The sequence below is a fragment of the Hippopotamus amphibius genome, chromosome 1 (assembly GCF_030028045.1).
Source record: "Hippopotamus amphibius kiboko isolate mHipAmp2 chromosome 1, mHipAmp2.hap2, whole genome shotgun sequence".
NCBI lineage: Eukaryota > Metazoa > Chordata > Mammalia > Artiodactyla > Hippopotamidae > Hippopotamus > Hippopotamus amphibius.
Genome location: NC_080186.1, coordinates 141,886,037 through 141,900,999, shown reverse-complemented (window position 1 = coordinate 141,900,999; position 14,963 = coordinate 141,886,037). Strand labels below are relative to the sequence as shown.

The window sequence follows — 14,963 nt, the reverse complement described above, 5'->3', positions numbered from 1 at the left end:
GGTGTTTTATACTTCTCATATCTTTTCCATATTAGTTATTTTGACACATTTTTCAATTTCACTTTCCATCTTCATTATTTTATCTAGAGCTTATCTTCTATGACATGAATATTACATGTATAATATAAAACTGACAACACTGATTTTACTATTTATCTAAACCTCATGTTAAGGTGTTTCTGACCAAGTAATAAACTGCTCACATAAAAGATATTTAAAAAATTTCTTTTAAAAAGTAAATAACATTTAATATTCCTGTAATAGGCATAAAATTGATAATAGATTTTCATTTTGGAATAACAGGATATTTATAATTTCCATTCATTACTTTCTTCAGCAAATATTTACTGAATATCATTCACTGTGTGAGACACTACGGATATAATGGAAGCAAAATTAGATATGGACCTTCCTCCAAGGTATCTTCAGTACCATGAGGAAAAAGGGCATCATAAACCAAATAAATATAAATTGTAAGTGTGGCTGATCTCCAAAGGGTATTCTATGGTATTTTAAGAGAATATATCACAGGGGACTTGACTCAGTCCAGGAGGTCATTAATTCTTCTTCCATCCTTGAACCACCACAATCTAATCTCAACATAGCAGCCAAAGCTATCCCTTTATATCTGAAATCATGTCACTTCTTTGCTCAGTGACTCTCTGATCTCACTCAGAATAAAAGCAAAGCCTTTTTTATGGCCCCTGGACCACTTCATCACCTTTTAGCCCCATCTCCCTGATTATCTCTACTTCTGAACTCACTCTGCATCCCCCGTACTGGCCACCTTGCCCACTTCCTTGACACATTTCTACCTGAGGGCATTTTCATCACGCTGGAATATTCTCATCCAGACATTTACGGGACTTGATCTTCTTCAAGTCTTTGCCCACTGGCAATCATTGAAGTCTGATTATTCTAAACTGTACCCCCAGCAAAGCCACCCCCTTACCTTGCTTATTTCTGCCCTACAGGTTTACCATATTATATAATCTGCATGTTACATGCAAAATAAATTTATGTTTTTAATCTTTTATTGCTAGAACATAACTTCCAGAAGGGCACTGGCTTTATCTCCAGTGCCTGTAGGTTTGACACATAGTAGGTGTTAAAAAAATTTTTGTTGAATGAATAAAAGAACAACTTCACTAAGGAAGTAATGATTTAATTGAGATGTACTGGTGGAGCAGTTAACAACTCAAAATTTTATAGGGATTAGTCAGAACTCTAAAATATCATGTGAAAGGTCATAAATTTACTACATCTGGAGTTAGCAACATAAAAATGTTCAAGAATACAATTTATTCTCTTGCTCTGGTATTATAATGGGAAAACATCATGTATAAGATAAGTGATGCCAAGGATGATTTCCCAATATTCTTACTCTGCTGTCTCCTGCCCTCTGCCATGCTATTGCAATATCTTAATAAGACTTTAGAATTCTTTCTGCTCATTGATTAGTCACACATTACATTTCTTTGTTTCTTGCTCAGAAAAAAAAAAAAAAAAAAGATGGAAGAGAGCTCTTTCCAGGTAAGGAAGCACAGATAAAAACTGAACAATTATCAAGCAACATTACATGAACTATGCTTCAATAAAAGTATCAAGCTGATGGGACTAATTTCATTAACGACACCTACACAGTTAACTAATTTTGACATGAAAGTTTTAATTCGTGTTTAATTGATTTAACGCTGAATCAAATCACCCAACGTCTCATATCCAAAGTCTTGTAAAGTGCGCAGTCGGGTCTCGCCACGCATCACAAATTCGAGGGTACGCAAAGTACACATGAGCGCATGCGCACACGCAGGCAAACGCCGCAAGCAGTCAAACCAATGCCTTACCTAATGCCACTCTTGCAGCTGAAGCGTCGTAATTAATCCAGAAGGAGACCCAGGAGAGGATAGTGATCAAGATAGACGGCATATATGTTTGCAGGATAAAGTAACCAATGTTTCTCTTCAGCTTAAAGCTGAGGGACAACCTGGGATAGGAACCTAGAAAGACAATTTTAAAACATCATTATGAATCAGTACGTATAGGAGCCTCTCCTTTAAAGACCCATAAACAGTTTGTATATCTTCCTTAAATTCAATTTTAGCTCCTGGACTTTCTTCTGCAGAAGTAGTCTGAGAAAACAGGGCTTAAATAGCAGGACTTACTCAGTGTTGAATATATCCTGCACTCATCAGTAATTAAAAGTATTCCAGTTCTTCCCTGCTCAACCCCCTACACAGAATCAAAGGTTCTCATTCCCTACAACTGTGATGACAAGATAATTTGAGACAGTCCCTTTGCTCCCCCTTTAGTTGTTTCTCAGCAAGTCCATCCTGTACATTTTGGTAAATAAGATTACGGCTGCACACTCTGATTATAGGGAAAGAAATCTCTTCACAAGCCCCAGGATGCATTTTAAAGCGAGGATCAGCGATGAGGCTTCAGTTAGTGCAGCAACTCCCTGAAGTTGAGTGAAGGTTTTTGTGCGCGTACAGTATTTTTTTCTAATTTCATTGCTTCCATCAAAGTTCTAAAAGGATTCCTGAGCCACCACAAAGGTGAAGAGTCACTTTTCCTGAGCAATGTTTGTGGGAGATATAACTAAAGGATCAGGTTCTTGAAGCTGGGTCCTTTGGTGGTGGGGATCTGGGGAATTACATTTTAAACAAGATATGGAACAGAACAGTCTTAGAATATAAAAGTCACATTGATAAATAGCGTGTGTGGGGCATATATTCTAACTAACTGAAAGAAAGCCTTGTCTAGCCCTCTTGGGCTGAAGTAAGTATATTAATATTAAAGTAAAAATATTTTAAGTAGAAACTCATTTCCATAGTGTCTCAAAGGTTCAGAGGACCTCAAACCTAGGAGAAGTTTCTGTTGTTATTTTTTGCAAAGCTGGAGGCTCTTTTGTATTCTTGCCTGAAACAGTTTTCAGTGAGGGGAAGTGCCTGAGTCCTTAGCAGAAGGACAATTCAAAATCCACATAGTATTAGCTATTTCTGTGCTTGGGGAATTCATTTAAATAAGAAAAATATAAAGAGGGATATTCCTGTGGGCTTATTATTTTTCTTTTAATGAGTATGGAGCAAATTATTACATCCCTGGGCTTTTTTGTTGAAAATCTGTGCTGATGAAAACAAGTCTGACCTCAATACTGGAAGAGTAAGAATAGTAAAGACATCAGGATAATGTCAACGTCTGGAAAAGCTTTTAGCTCCAAAACGGTAGGTAAGGCTATGTAAAGAAAGTCCTATTCTTTGAGAAAAATGTGAAAGCCTCCTACCCTACTGTCTTTAGAGAATTTCACTGTGATCAGACCTGAGTGAACTGTGACTTGGCTGTCCTAAGTATGTTTCAAAGAATTATGATCAATTCTGTGAGATGCATTAAGTTGGGGGAACAATGCTGACCCAGGCTTTCATTTTCTCTCTCCGTAGTCCATCTCCAACAATTAGTCCCTTTTCTAGTATATGAGAGACACTTGCTTTGCTAGGGATACCTTCTTGAAAATAACTGGATGGGTTCCAAATAGGCTTGTTGGGGAACTGAGCATTTTCAGCAGATCTAAGTCTTCTAGAGTCCCCATCTTTCCCCGGGACCCAATCCTGATATAAGTGAACCCTTTTGGGAAAATATGATAAAGCCCCTTTTCTCTTAACCATTTCCCCTGATACAAACCTGTGGAAAAAACAACCTTCTTGGTGATCAGTTTGTAATCTACAATAGAGAACTGCGGGAGTTCAATCTTGGTAACTCCTGTCACTGCATTATCATCCCCACGCCAGTAAAACTCAATGTCGTCAGTTGTATATCCATCTGTAAAAGGGAACATACAAACACAGATACACAAAACAAAAGACAAACAAAACAGAAGAAAATAACTGTTTAGAAGATGCACTGTGTAAACAATACTGGCCACAGCTAAAGGTTATTACGTGTTACGTATCATGCCAAGCACCTTAAGTATATTACCACCTTAAATCCTCACAATAATCCCATTGGGGAAGTATAATTAGGTCCATATGAGGCAACAAACGCTTAGAGAAATTAACAGTTTGTATTAAGCTTGTAACTCGGAGATGGTATCATTGGGACTTGAACCTAGGTTTATCTGATTACGAATCTCATTCTCTCAAACATGATTACATTATCACATAGCCCTGGATAGTACTTCTAAGAGAAGACAAAAGAAGAGAAAAATCATTTAAGTTATCAGTATAGCACTGAATGGTACCAAACCCTCCCCCTGCCAATACAAAATGTTTGAATTACAAAATATTTGGATTTCAAGTCAGAAGAGAAGTGATTATGAAGAAGTGGGTCAATGTTTTAATATTCATAGATATGAGCTCCAAATTTGATTCTGCAGCATACCTAAATTCCAAAAAACTCCCTAAAAATTCAAAACAACATTAATTCTAGCAGTTTTAAGGAGTATGTACAAATGTAGAGTGTACCCTGCAAATGCACAGCGCATTTAGGGGGCCTGGTTCCATTCATCCAACAATTATTTATTGAACACCTACTGTGCTATCAGTGCACAGTTGCAGGGGATAGGACTCTGTATGATAAAATGTTATAATGATCCTTTCAATACATGGGGTAGAGTGGGGCAACATGCATATTCTAATTAGTAAGCATGGATATAACTGCAATGAATAAACACATTTTATATTGTAAGCAGTGCTATACAGGGAAGCATGCAGTGGAATCCAGTGAATACCAATATTTTATAAACTCGCTCATGCCCCACAAATCCCCACCAAAAGAATGTGTTATATTTGTACATCACATTTATCTCTTCAAAGAACATCTGCATCCAGATAGCTGAAGTTTTACAAGTCTGGGAGGTAGGCGGGACAGAGAGTGCTCCCCCAAGTTCAAAAGCAACAAAACAAATGAAAAAGACTGCTGAAGTTTTTGTCTTTTGACATGTGACTAGTTAGTTTGACAATGAGGACTTGAAGGTCATTTCTTTGACTCTTAGCTTTTGTGATTTCCAGTAAACCACATTTCTTCCAAAGAGAGAAAGTCAAATCTCCAAAAAAGTGGAAGCAAATTATTTTTCAAAGAACTACAATACCCTCAATTTGAGAATCTATATCAACCACAGCACAGCTCAGGCATTGTCTTAAGTTTCTAGGAATCTTAAGTCCTCTTTATTCAAAAGAGTAACCATCTTTATCTGGTAATAGAAATACAGTATTTTTGGAAGTTTTTGAGAACTTGAACTTGTGGTCCCTAACGACCTACTTTTGGATAATACCTAATGATATTTAAAAGGGTTATTTGCAAACATCATAAATTGTAACAAAAATTGTGGAATTTAAATAGATTATACACCACCGACATTTTTATTAGCATGGTCTCATTTAGAGCCCTTTGTTTTGTTAGAGAATGTCTTTCTTCATATAAAACTTTGATTTAAAAGTAAATTATTCATGATTTTAAAGGGAAGCCCAGGTATTAAATGAATGACACAACAAACAGATTCTCAGAAAAGACCTCTCACTCCTTATTAATCTACTCCATTAGTATTCTCTACATAAACCTAAGAACTCAGGTGTCTGTCCCAAAGGATAATTGCTTTTTTTCTAAGATGGCAACTTTCCTAATGTGGCCATGGGAACCCTCACAGTCCAGGACTTCAACTAAAATTGAATCCTATTTCTCATTATTATCTGTACCTATCTCTCCAGTTATGAAATTGTTTAGAGTCAATGACAAGCCCACCTTTCATAAAAGTTTAAAATAACAAAAGAGGGTCAATGTACTACTAGAATCAAGCTAGAAAGTTGGAAATGTAAAATTGAATCCGTGTATAAACATGAAAAAAGGTTTTTATGAAACAAGGAGGCAACAGTTTTCTAGAATGCAGCCATCTTTGAAAGAAGAGAAGGAGAGAAAAGTCAACTCACTATTGCCAATAGAGGACTAAGTCTAAGCTAGTGAAGAGTGTGCTTCTGGTCCTCCAGCTTCCCTTCTCCAGTATTTAGCTTCTTTTGTTCATCATTACAAATAACAGAAGCTCTCTGTAGGCAGAGGCATAGGAATATCAATGGCATTTCAATACAGCTGTAGAGGAGATGCCTAATGGTTATTTACAAGCAGAAACGTTATAATAAAATACAGAGTTTTGTCAAAATGCCAGATATTTGACACAGTGCTTGCTAGATAATACCTGGCAGAGAAGAGGTACTTGGGATAAATTATTGAATTAATAAAACAATTATTTTATACACATGTGGGATTTGGGCAATGGTGGTTTCTCCAGATGCTTGGCATTATGAAGCCAAATGTTTATGTGTCTGTCTCCTGCTCCTAGCACAGTACCTGACACACAGTTGGAATTAAATAAGTATCTTCTGAGTGAACTCAAAAAAAAAATCACCCAATGATAATGTAACCCTTGAGAATAATCAAAAAATCCTTCCTAAAAAAAAAAAAAAAATTCTTCCTTCTATATTTTTCCTTATGTATTAGTTAGGCAAGTTACCTAACTTCTCTCTGTCCTCCATTTTCTCATCTGTAAATTGGGATAATAATAGTAATAGTTACTTCACAGAGCTATTATGCCAGAGAAATAAATTCTTCCTTCTAAAATGCTTTAGAAAAGTACCTGGTAGACTGTGCTCAAAAAAGGTTAGCTAATATTTTCTTTTTAAATAAGAATTCTTTAAAATAAATAAAAACTTGTGTTTAGTTATATGCTACTTTGCTGCTACTTCGTGAACACATATAAGCATCTGCACAGTGAGAAACTTAGCTGTTTAGCACTTACAGAACTCTCCGAAGTGATAGTAAAACATCTGAAGGTTATTTTGATGTCTAAGATTGTGGAATCAGACACAATGGAACAGGATATTGTTTATACTCATTGACTTACTGCTGGTTTTAAAAACCCCAATCTTGTTGACTTCATTTTGGGTTAACCAAGTAAAGAATGTTGCAAATGGAAAGCAACGATATGCTACTGCATCATCGATTTCTGTAGATGAAAGACCAACAATCCATAAAGTGCCAGGGGGGTCAAGTTCAAAAGCCAGCGCAACATGCTGTGCAGGATTAGCTGAACGCAGACCTAGTTTTCTTCTTTTCTTTGAATTTTCTCTGAAGGAATATTTAGCAGTCTCTCAACATAATTAAAAAATAAAAGAAAACTTATGCAAATACATATGACCTGACTTTACAGCTTTCATAATAATAATGAGTAAAAAATAATTAGATATCTTTTAAAAGCTATCAGAAGGAAGAGATGCACTAATGCTCCTCATTAATGTCTTGCAAATTAAATTCATCTTTTATATTTTATTCACTGGATTCCAGAAACTGAGTGATTAAATTATATTGTATTGTTATCATTAGTAACATAACCCACATCAATTCAGATGGCCTATGAATAAAGTAAAATACAAATTTATTGGAATTTACCTGGAGGAATTAAAACTGCATGAAATGTTACAAAGCCCTGATCAGGAAGGATAAATATGTAAATTTATAAATCTATATAAGACAAGAATGATAGATACTGGTAAATATATGTACTATATGAGATCTAAGAAGCAAAAATGCCATTTTAAAAGCATTTACATAAGAGCTGAACAGCTTCTCACAACTGTTACACATCTTATTACATAACACGGCATTTAAACAAGTTTTTTTTTCTCACTTTAGTGATACTTCACATGTTTATTTTGTTATCTACTAAGTAAATATTACATTTTAGAAGGATATTACTATGCAAAAAAATATGAATCTGTACCAAGATATTAAACAGTGGAAGCCGATGAGAACATTTAGAAGAATTAAGTGAATTATCAATGCTACCATTTCCTTTTCCTAGTGGAAAATTAAAGTGATTTCTTATTCTCCTGTTACTTATTTAAACTTCACTCCTCAATTGGACTGTTAAATGTTCTCAGATAGTTATTTATTTTCTGTCTCCCATTGTATTCAACATAGCACAGTAACATAGTATAGTTGACCTTTAAACAACATAGTTTGAACAGCATGGGTCCACTTATACAAGGATGTATTTCAATAAGAAATACTATGGTACTACAGGATCCATGGTTGGTTGAATCCATGGATGTGGAACTGCGGATGCAGAAGAACGTAGATATGGAGGGCCGACTATAAACTAGCAGGGGATTCTTGACTATGTAATGGTGGGGCCTCCAACAGCTGCATCGTTCAAGGGTCAACTGTCCTGCCACTTACAATAATAACAAGAATGCAAACATTCTTCTCATGACCGACACAGTGACCGTGATTAGAAGCCTATTGGTCCTCAATCAGAAGGGACTCCACTCCACACAGAGGCCTATATGTAAGTGCAAAGGTGCAAGACTGAGAACAGTTAATGTCAATTAAAGCTACAGGGATTTTTCAACACAGAGAGAGAGAAACTTACTCGTCAGCCACAACTCTTTAAATTCAGCAACGGAAAGTGTTCCAAAGACACCCTGAGTGATTGCTCTGACTCCTTAATTGCATCTTACTCTTCACTCTGCTCTGTAAGATGGACTGCTAGACCCAAATGTTCTGCTGTCAAATCATTTCTAGGCCTCGAGCAGCCCCAAATAATTGGCCTAGGACGGGTCAGACTTGATTACCTAGTGGCATCTTAGTGAGGACACCATCAAGTCATGGCCCAGAATCCGTCCCTCATCAAAGAGAATCTATTTTTTGTGTGTGTTATTACCATTTTCAAATTCAAATTGTATGATGTAAGAGAATAGGAAATTGACCATAATCAAGAAAAACGTCAGATGTTGTACTTTAAAGATCATTTCTCCATTTGGATTTCAATGCAAAGCTCAGTATTTATTGTCTCCTTATGGGAGCAGGGTGAACTGGTAGCTCTTTCTGGCAGCTTAGCCCCATGAAGTATTTCTTAAGCTTCTTGTGATTGGAGAGCTAAACCAATTGAAATAATGGTCCAAGTAAGAGAAACCAATTGAAAAAAATAATACTACGCAAAAAGAGCCCCAAGAACCATAACAGTAGCTATGATTGTCTAAGCCCACCTGTGTCAGGCACTGTCTTAAACTCTTTAGATGGTTCTGTCTTGAAAGGAGAACTAGGTTGGGTTATGGTTACCAGGATTCCTCTCCTCTACCCAACCCTGCTTTTTCCATATGCATGAGCCCTAAATCCTAGAGTAATGTAGAAAAGAAAGAGAACTTTTAGCTAAAAGAGAAATAGGCTGGTGCTTCTCAAATTTAATATGCACAGAAATCACCTGGAGCTCTTGTAAAAATGCAAACATTGATTAAGTAGGTAGAGCTTGAGATTCTGTAGTTCTAATAACCTCCCATGTAGGAAGGATGCTGTTGGTCCAAGGACCATCCTTGGGATACCAAGTGATTAGGAGTTTTTACAGAGCAAAAGTCATTTACCTTGCCATGGGAGTCAGGAAAGGCATGTCTGGTGTCTGTCCTGACCCAAGAAGAACAACATTTCTTCTGAATAAAGGTTTTATAAGCTACAAAATTAAAATATTTTCTCCCAGCTCTGCCTCTCTTATAAGGGACCAGAGGAGATGTTTCTGACGCTGCCACTATGCAGGGGTCTGGTTTTCTTTAAAAATCTATGACCTGTGCTCACCAATAAGGCAATAATAGAAGAGAAGAGGGAGATGGGGCTATGTCTAAAGGTTTTCTGCAAATTTATATTCACTCAAGTTTTATTTGAATATTTAATGTTATTAGGACTAAGTAGATTCCACTCTAGCATCAGATCTCTGCATCTTTTGTTTATGTTCCTCAATAGACTAGTCAACAACCTTTTAGGTTTTCCCCCTTCCTCTAATCTATACTAAACATGCTGCTATTATTACTTTGTTTACAAACATGTTGGTGATGCTACTTCTATGCCTTAACAAACAAACAAAAAATACGGAGAACTTTTTGATGGCCTTCCCAGTAGGTTCAGAATTAAACACAAATTCTTCAGTAAGGCATTCAAAACTCTATCTTGCAGGTTCATCTTCTGTTATGCTTCTTCCCTGCTAAAGCTCCTATCTTCTGCCCACAGTCTTTAGCAACCCTTTGACCTCCAAGCCTTGGTTCAAATTATTCAAGTTACTTGAAATAGTTTTATCTCACATCACATTTCCGTACACTTTCAGGGCCCATCTCTACTTCCACCTTTCCCAAGACACTGTCTCATCTTCCCTCAGTTGGGGACCCTTTTCTTTCCTTCCCTAAGGTTTCCATTGCACTGTGCTGGAATCCCTACTCATAACTTCTCACCACCAGTTTTGCAGTAGAGGATTTATGGATGTGTTGGTCTCAGCCACTAGACCAGCCTGGAGGCCGAAGAACCATGTCTGATAACTTCTCTGTAGCCCTTCTTCTCCTTAATATAGGTCTTACTAAGGGTGGCACTTGTACAAACTTACTGAATTGAACTGTCAACATGCTACCTATTAGCTGTGGTTCACCAGACCCCTGCTCCCTTTGAGAGTGTAGTGATGAGCAGATGGCATTTGCTGAATTGCAAGGTGGTGGAACTGCAAACCTGAACATTATTTATGTCTTGGGATGTGTTATTCCCATGCACCAGCCTCAAAACATTAAAAAAGGCTGTGCTACTGGTACCAGTCCATAGAAGGGAGCTCCCAAGTTAAGCAAAGGCCCTGTGTTGAAAGAAACTTTTAATATATACCGTCATTGTTTGGTGAAGAAAAGTATTCTTGGAGTGCCCATGGCCCTCTGGTAATGACTTTCTTTAGGCTGATAGATTTTGGAAACCAATTTGCCACAACAGTCTCCAGAGCAGCCAGTACCTAGTGCTCAAATGGAATAATGTTCCCTGGTGAAGAGGGGATATGGTCACATGGAAGAGTTTGTTAACTCAAGAGTGATAATGGAAGATGTTTAAATTAACAAGGCCAATTGAATGGCCTAGTAGATACCCACAGCTGTGTAATAAAATGGCATCAACCGTTACACCAGCCCATCTGCTTTCTAATAAGGGGTGACAGAGGAAGCGAAGGCCTAGCTTACTGATGTTGGAAGTGGTTGGAGCCTCTCCGGCTTAACCCATTCTTCCACACATCTTCACTGCGACAGAAGGTCAGCTGAGGACTTGCACATTTAAGGATGTCAGGCAGGATGCGTCTGCAGAGGAATTTTTGGTCTAAAAGGGTGGGTGACCTGTGATATGAACTGTTAGCATGTATCTTGACTAATAAGAAAAAAATTAATACTGCCCTTAAACTCCAGATATGGGACCCCCTCCTCTGTATTTGCATAATCTCTTCTGTTAGCACTCAGTCTATTTAATTTATCTGTTAAGGAATTTATCCCCTATACTCAATTGTGGGGTCTTGTTTAAACAGAGAACATATGTGTTTTTTCAAATTTGTAACCATGGCTTGGAGTGGAAATGTGGCAAGTCTCAGGTATTTAGTACATTTGTTGAGATGGAATAGAATTGTGTCTGGTGAGAGGGTTATGTGAAGAGCAGGAAGGAGGCCTTTGGGGCTGATGGCACACAAGCTCTCTATACAGACATATACCTGTAAACATGGTATTGCTATTTTGTTGGGGAGGGTGGTGGTCAGGAAGAATCCTTTGAACTTATCTAATGCACAAGATTTTTAAATCACTACTAGATGACATTTTAAAAGCATTTCCTGGGTGAAGCAAAGTGCTTCACAAGCATTATCTCATTTATTCCCTTTGAGGTAGAAACTGTTATTATCCCCATTTTACAGACAAAGAAGCTACAATTTAAAGAACTATAATTTAAAGCGACTTGCTCAAATGTCAGAAATGAGATTTGAACTAAATCCTCTTTATACTGGAGTCCAATTCCTATTACTATACCACCTCACAATTTTATTCGATGCCATTATTTTTAAATTATTCTGAAATATTATGGAAATATGTCTGTAATTATTTCTCTCACTGTATCCACACTCCTTTGCAATATAACATTGCAGCTCCTTTCAAGAGGAGGTAAATATCTCCCCATACCTTGATTCTGAGCCGCCCTTACCACTTGTTGTATTCAAAGAAGCAATGTTGAGCCACTTCTGAGCTAGGGCTACTGGGGGCTTGGCAGCTTCCAGTGGCTTATTTGGAATCCTGCTGTCTCCATGGGAACAGGCCTTGGATAACCCACGGAGGATGAGGGACAAGTGACCCACTCACCCAATCACAGCAGTCAGCATGTGAGGACCACACATGCAGTCCTGAGCCTGGCTCAGAGCAGCAGAACCTCCCAGCCAACCTGTAGCCTCCTGAGCAATAAGAAACAGTTTTTGTTTTAGTTCACTAGGTTTGGGATAGATTGTTAAGTAGCAAAAGCTAATGGAGAACACTAGGTTCTGGAGAAAATAGAAAAGCAAACATTTTTCTTTATAAAGTGGAATTATACCTGTATTTCCAGGTTAACATTCATACTCACAGTTGGATACTGCTTCAGAGAATCTCCAACTGGTTTTATGAATATTATAGGCTTAGCCATATGGCATAACCTAGATCTACCTAGATTCCTGTTCCAATGCTGCTATATATGAGCTGGAGAATTTGGGTCAGATCATATATTCTTTAGAGCTCAGGTTCTACAGCTAAAAAATAAAGTTCTTCTTCTTAAACAGCCATCCATAAATTTCTGATCTCAGAACCTTTTTATACTCTGAAAAATGACTGAGACCTCCCCAAAACTTTTGTTTGTGTGGGTCATACCTCTTTATACTTACCATGTTAGAAACTGAAATCAAGACATTTAAAAATAGTTATTCATCAAGTCATTTCAAATAATAAATATAATAATTGTATTTTATGTTAATATAAATAATGTTATTATGAATAATGATACCTTACAAAACAAAGTATTACTGAGAAGAGTGGCACTGTTTTATATTTTTGTAAATCTCTTTAATGACTGGCTTAACAGAAGATAGCTGGATTTTCATGTTTGCTTTTGCATTCAGTGGTTGTGATAAGGTGTTTCATGTAGCCTCCGGAAAACATGACTGTATATTTTGAAAGAATGAAAAGTGAGAAGGAAAATAAAGTATTGGTATTATTATGAAGGGAGCTCTGACCTCAAGGACACTCCAAGGGGGCCTCAGTGCCCCCTACACTCCAGACCACACACTGAGAATCACTGTTTCAGAGAATCTCTAATCTGAAATTATGTTATTTAAGGAAAACTTCAAGTAATTCCTTTTAATCTACGTTATTAAGAATTACCCAAAACTAGCAATCTTCTTCTTGCAGCATTAGAAATAAAAATAATTTACTTTTGAGTAGCTAGGAAATTTGAAAGGTCATTTTTATTCCTTAGACTAAAAGTAAAAAAAAAAAAAAAATATATATATATATGAAATTCTTAAAATTAAATGTAAGTCACTTGCTTCTTCTTTGGTGAAGTGTAACCTGTGTATTTTAAAAAAGGAAACGAAAGAAAAAAAAAAAAGGAAACGAATGCATTTGTATACAATGGAAGCTACTGTCCATCCAACCTGGTAGAAGGTATATATATATGTGTGAATAAAGTGAACTTCTGATTCTCAGTGACCTCTAAATACCTATGCAAATTAATTCATGTAAATAAGACCCTGAGGGTGACTTCATTAGTGCACACTAAGGAGTTAACATTTGGGCCTTCTAACAGGAATAAAACATTTTCAACTTAAAAAAAAAGAATTACATAGAAAAACAGCTCAAGTAATGCCTAAAGCCTTGACCAATATTTATGCAAATCTGCTCTTTTCTAAACTATCAATTATATTCCTGGCTTGAGAAAAAAATTGTTCTTTAAATAGAATTTTTTTCTTACTATTAACACCAAAAATGAAATCCATGACATGTGGAAAATACTGAAAACTAAATTAATTATCAAGATATGACCCAAATTCAGCCAAGCTAAGTTCCTCATCCTTTGGTTTGTATAGTTCTTTTTTTCAAGATGAATAGAGGATTAGCATGCTGTGATTTTAAAGTTACATCCACTAATTCTTTGATATTCCTACCCACAAATGGTAGAGCTTTCATCCTCTTCTCATGGAGTGTGGACTAGACAGTGATGCACTTCTAGGATACAGAACACAGCAGAAGTGACACAATGCTACTTTTGAGATTAGGTTATAAAGAGACTGAGGCTTCTGTCTTGGATGTACTCTCTCTCTCTTCTCTGTCCCTCTCTCTCCTTCCTTCACGTCTCCAGATTCCTTGCTCCACCATGTTGTGAGCTGCCCTGTGGAAAGACCCATGTGGGGAGGAACTGAGGGAGGCCTCCAGCTGACAGTCAGAGGAACTGAGGTCCTAAGTCTAACAGGAACACTGTGAGGAACCTGCCACAACTCTGTGAGTAAGCTGATGAGCAGGTCCTTGCCCAGCTGAGCCCTCAGATGAGACCACAGTCTTGAACAACAACTTGAGCACAACCTTATCAGAAATCCTGAGCCAGAGTCACCTAGCTAAGCCACTTGTGATTTCCAAGTTTCAGAAACTATGAGGTAATAAATTCCTGTTGTTTTAAACTGCTAAGCTTTAGGGTAATTTATTACCCAGAAATAAAATAAAATAAACCTGCTATCTTGGAACTGCACATGGTCCAATAGAACAAACTGATGGGTTTTCATTCAAATACTGCCTTCTTCCTACTATGTCTCCAAATCCTAACTTCTCTAAAAAAGTGAATAATGCCACCTGTATTTTCCATGTTGTTCTGAGAACTAGCGAAAATGCCTGCAAAGCAATTAGCATAGTGACAATCTTACTGGTCATTATTATAAACAGTTAAAGCAAAGATTTTACTCTAATTCAAAAAGATACATGTTCTCCAATGTTTATAGCAGCATTATTTACAATTGCCAAGATATGGAAGCAACCTAAGTGTTCATCAGTAGATGAATGGACAAAGAAGATGTGGTATACACATAAAATGGAATACTACTCAGCCACAAGAAAGAATGAAAGTCTGCCATTTGTAACAAC

General features: G+C 37.0%; 1 protein-coding gene across 3 annotated transcripts in view; it reads right to left on the bottom strand.

Annotated features, from left to right (window-relative positions):
- GABRB2 (gamma-aminobutyric acid type A receptor subunit beta2) overlaps positions 1-14,963 on the bottom strand; it is a 246,355-nt gene that overhangs the window by 34,850 nt on the left and 196,542 nt on the right. For all 3 annotated transcript variants that reach the window (XM_057747527.1, XM_057747516.1, XM_057747538.1), the window contains exons 6-7: positions 3,682-3,819; positions 1,848-2,000 (exon numbers count right to left, since the gene is read on the bottom strand). In XM_057747527.1, coding sequence (XP_057603510.1) covers positions 1,848-2,000; positions 3,682-3,819 — 291 coding nt within the window. The remainder of the gene's footprint in view (positions 1-1,847; positions 2,001-3,681; positions 3,820-14,963) is intronic.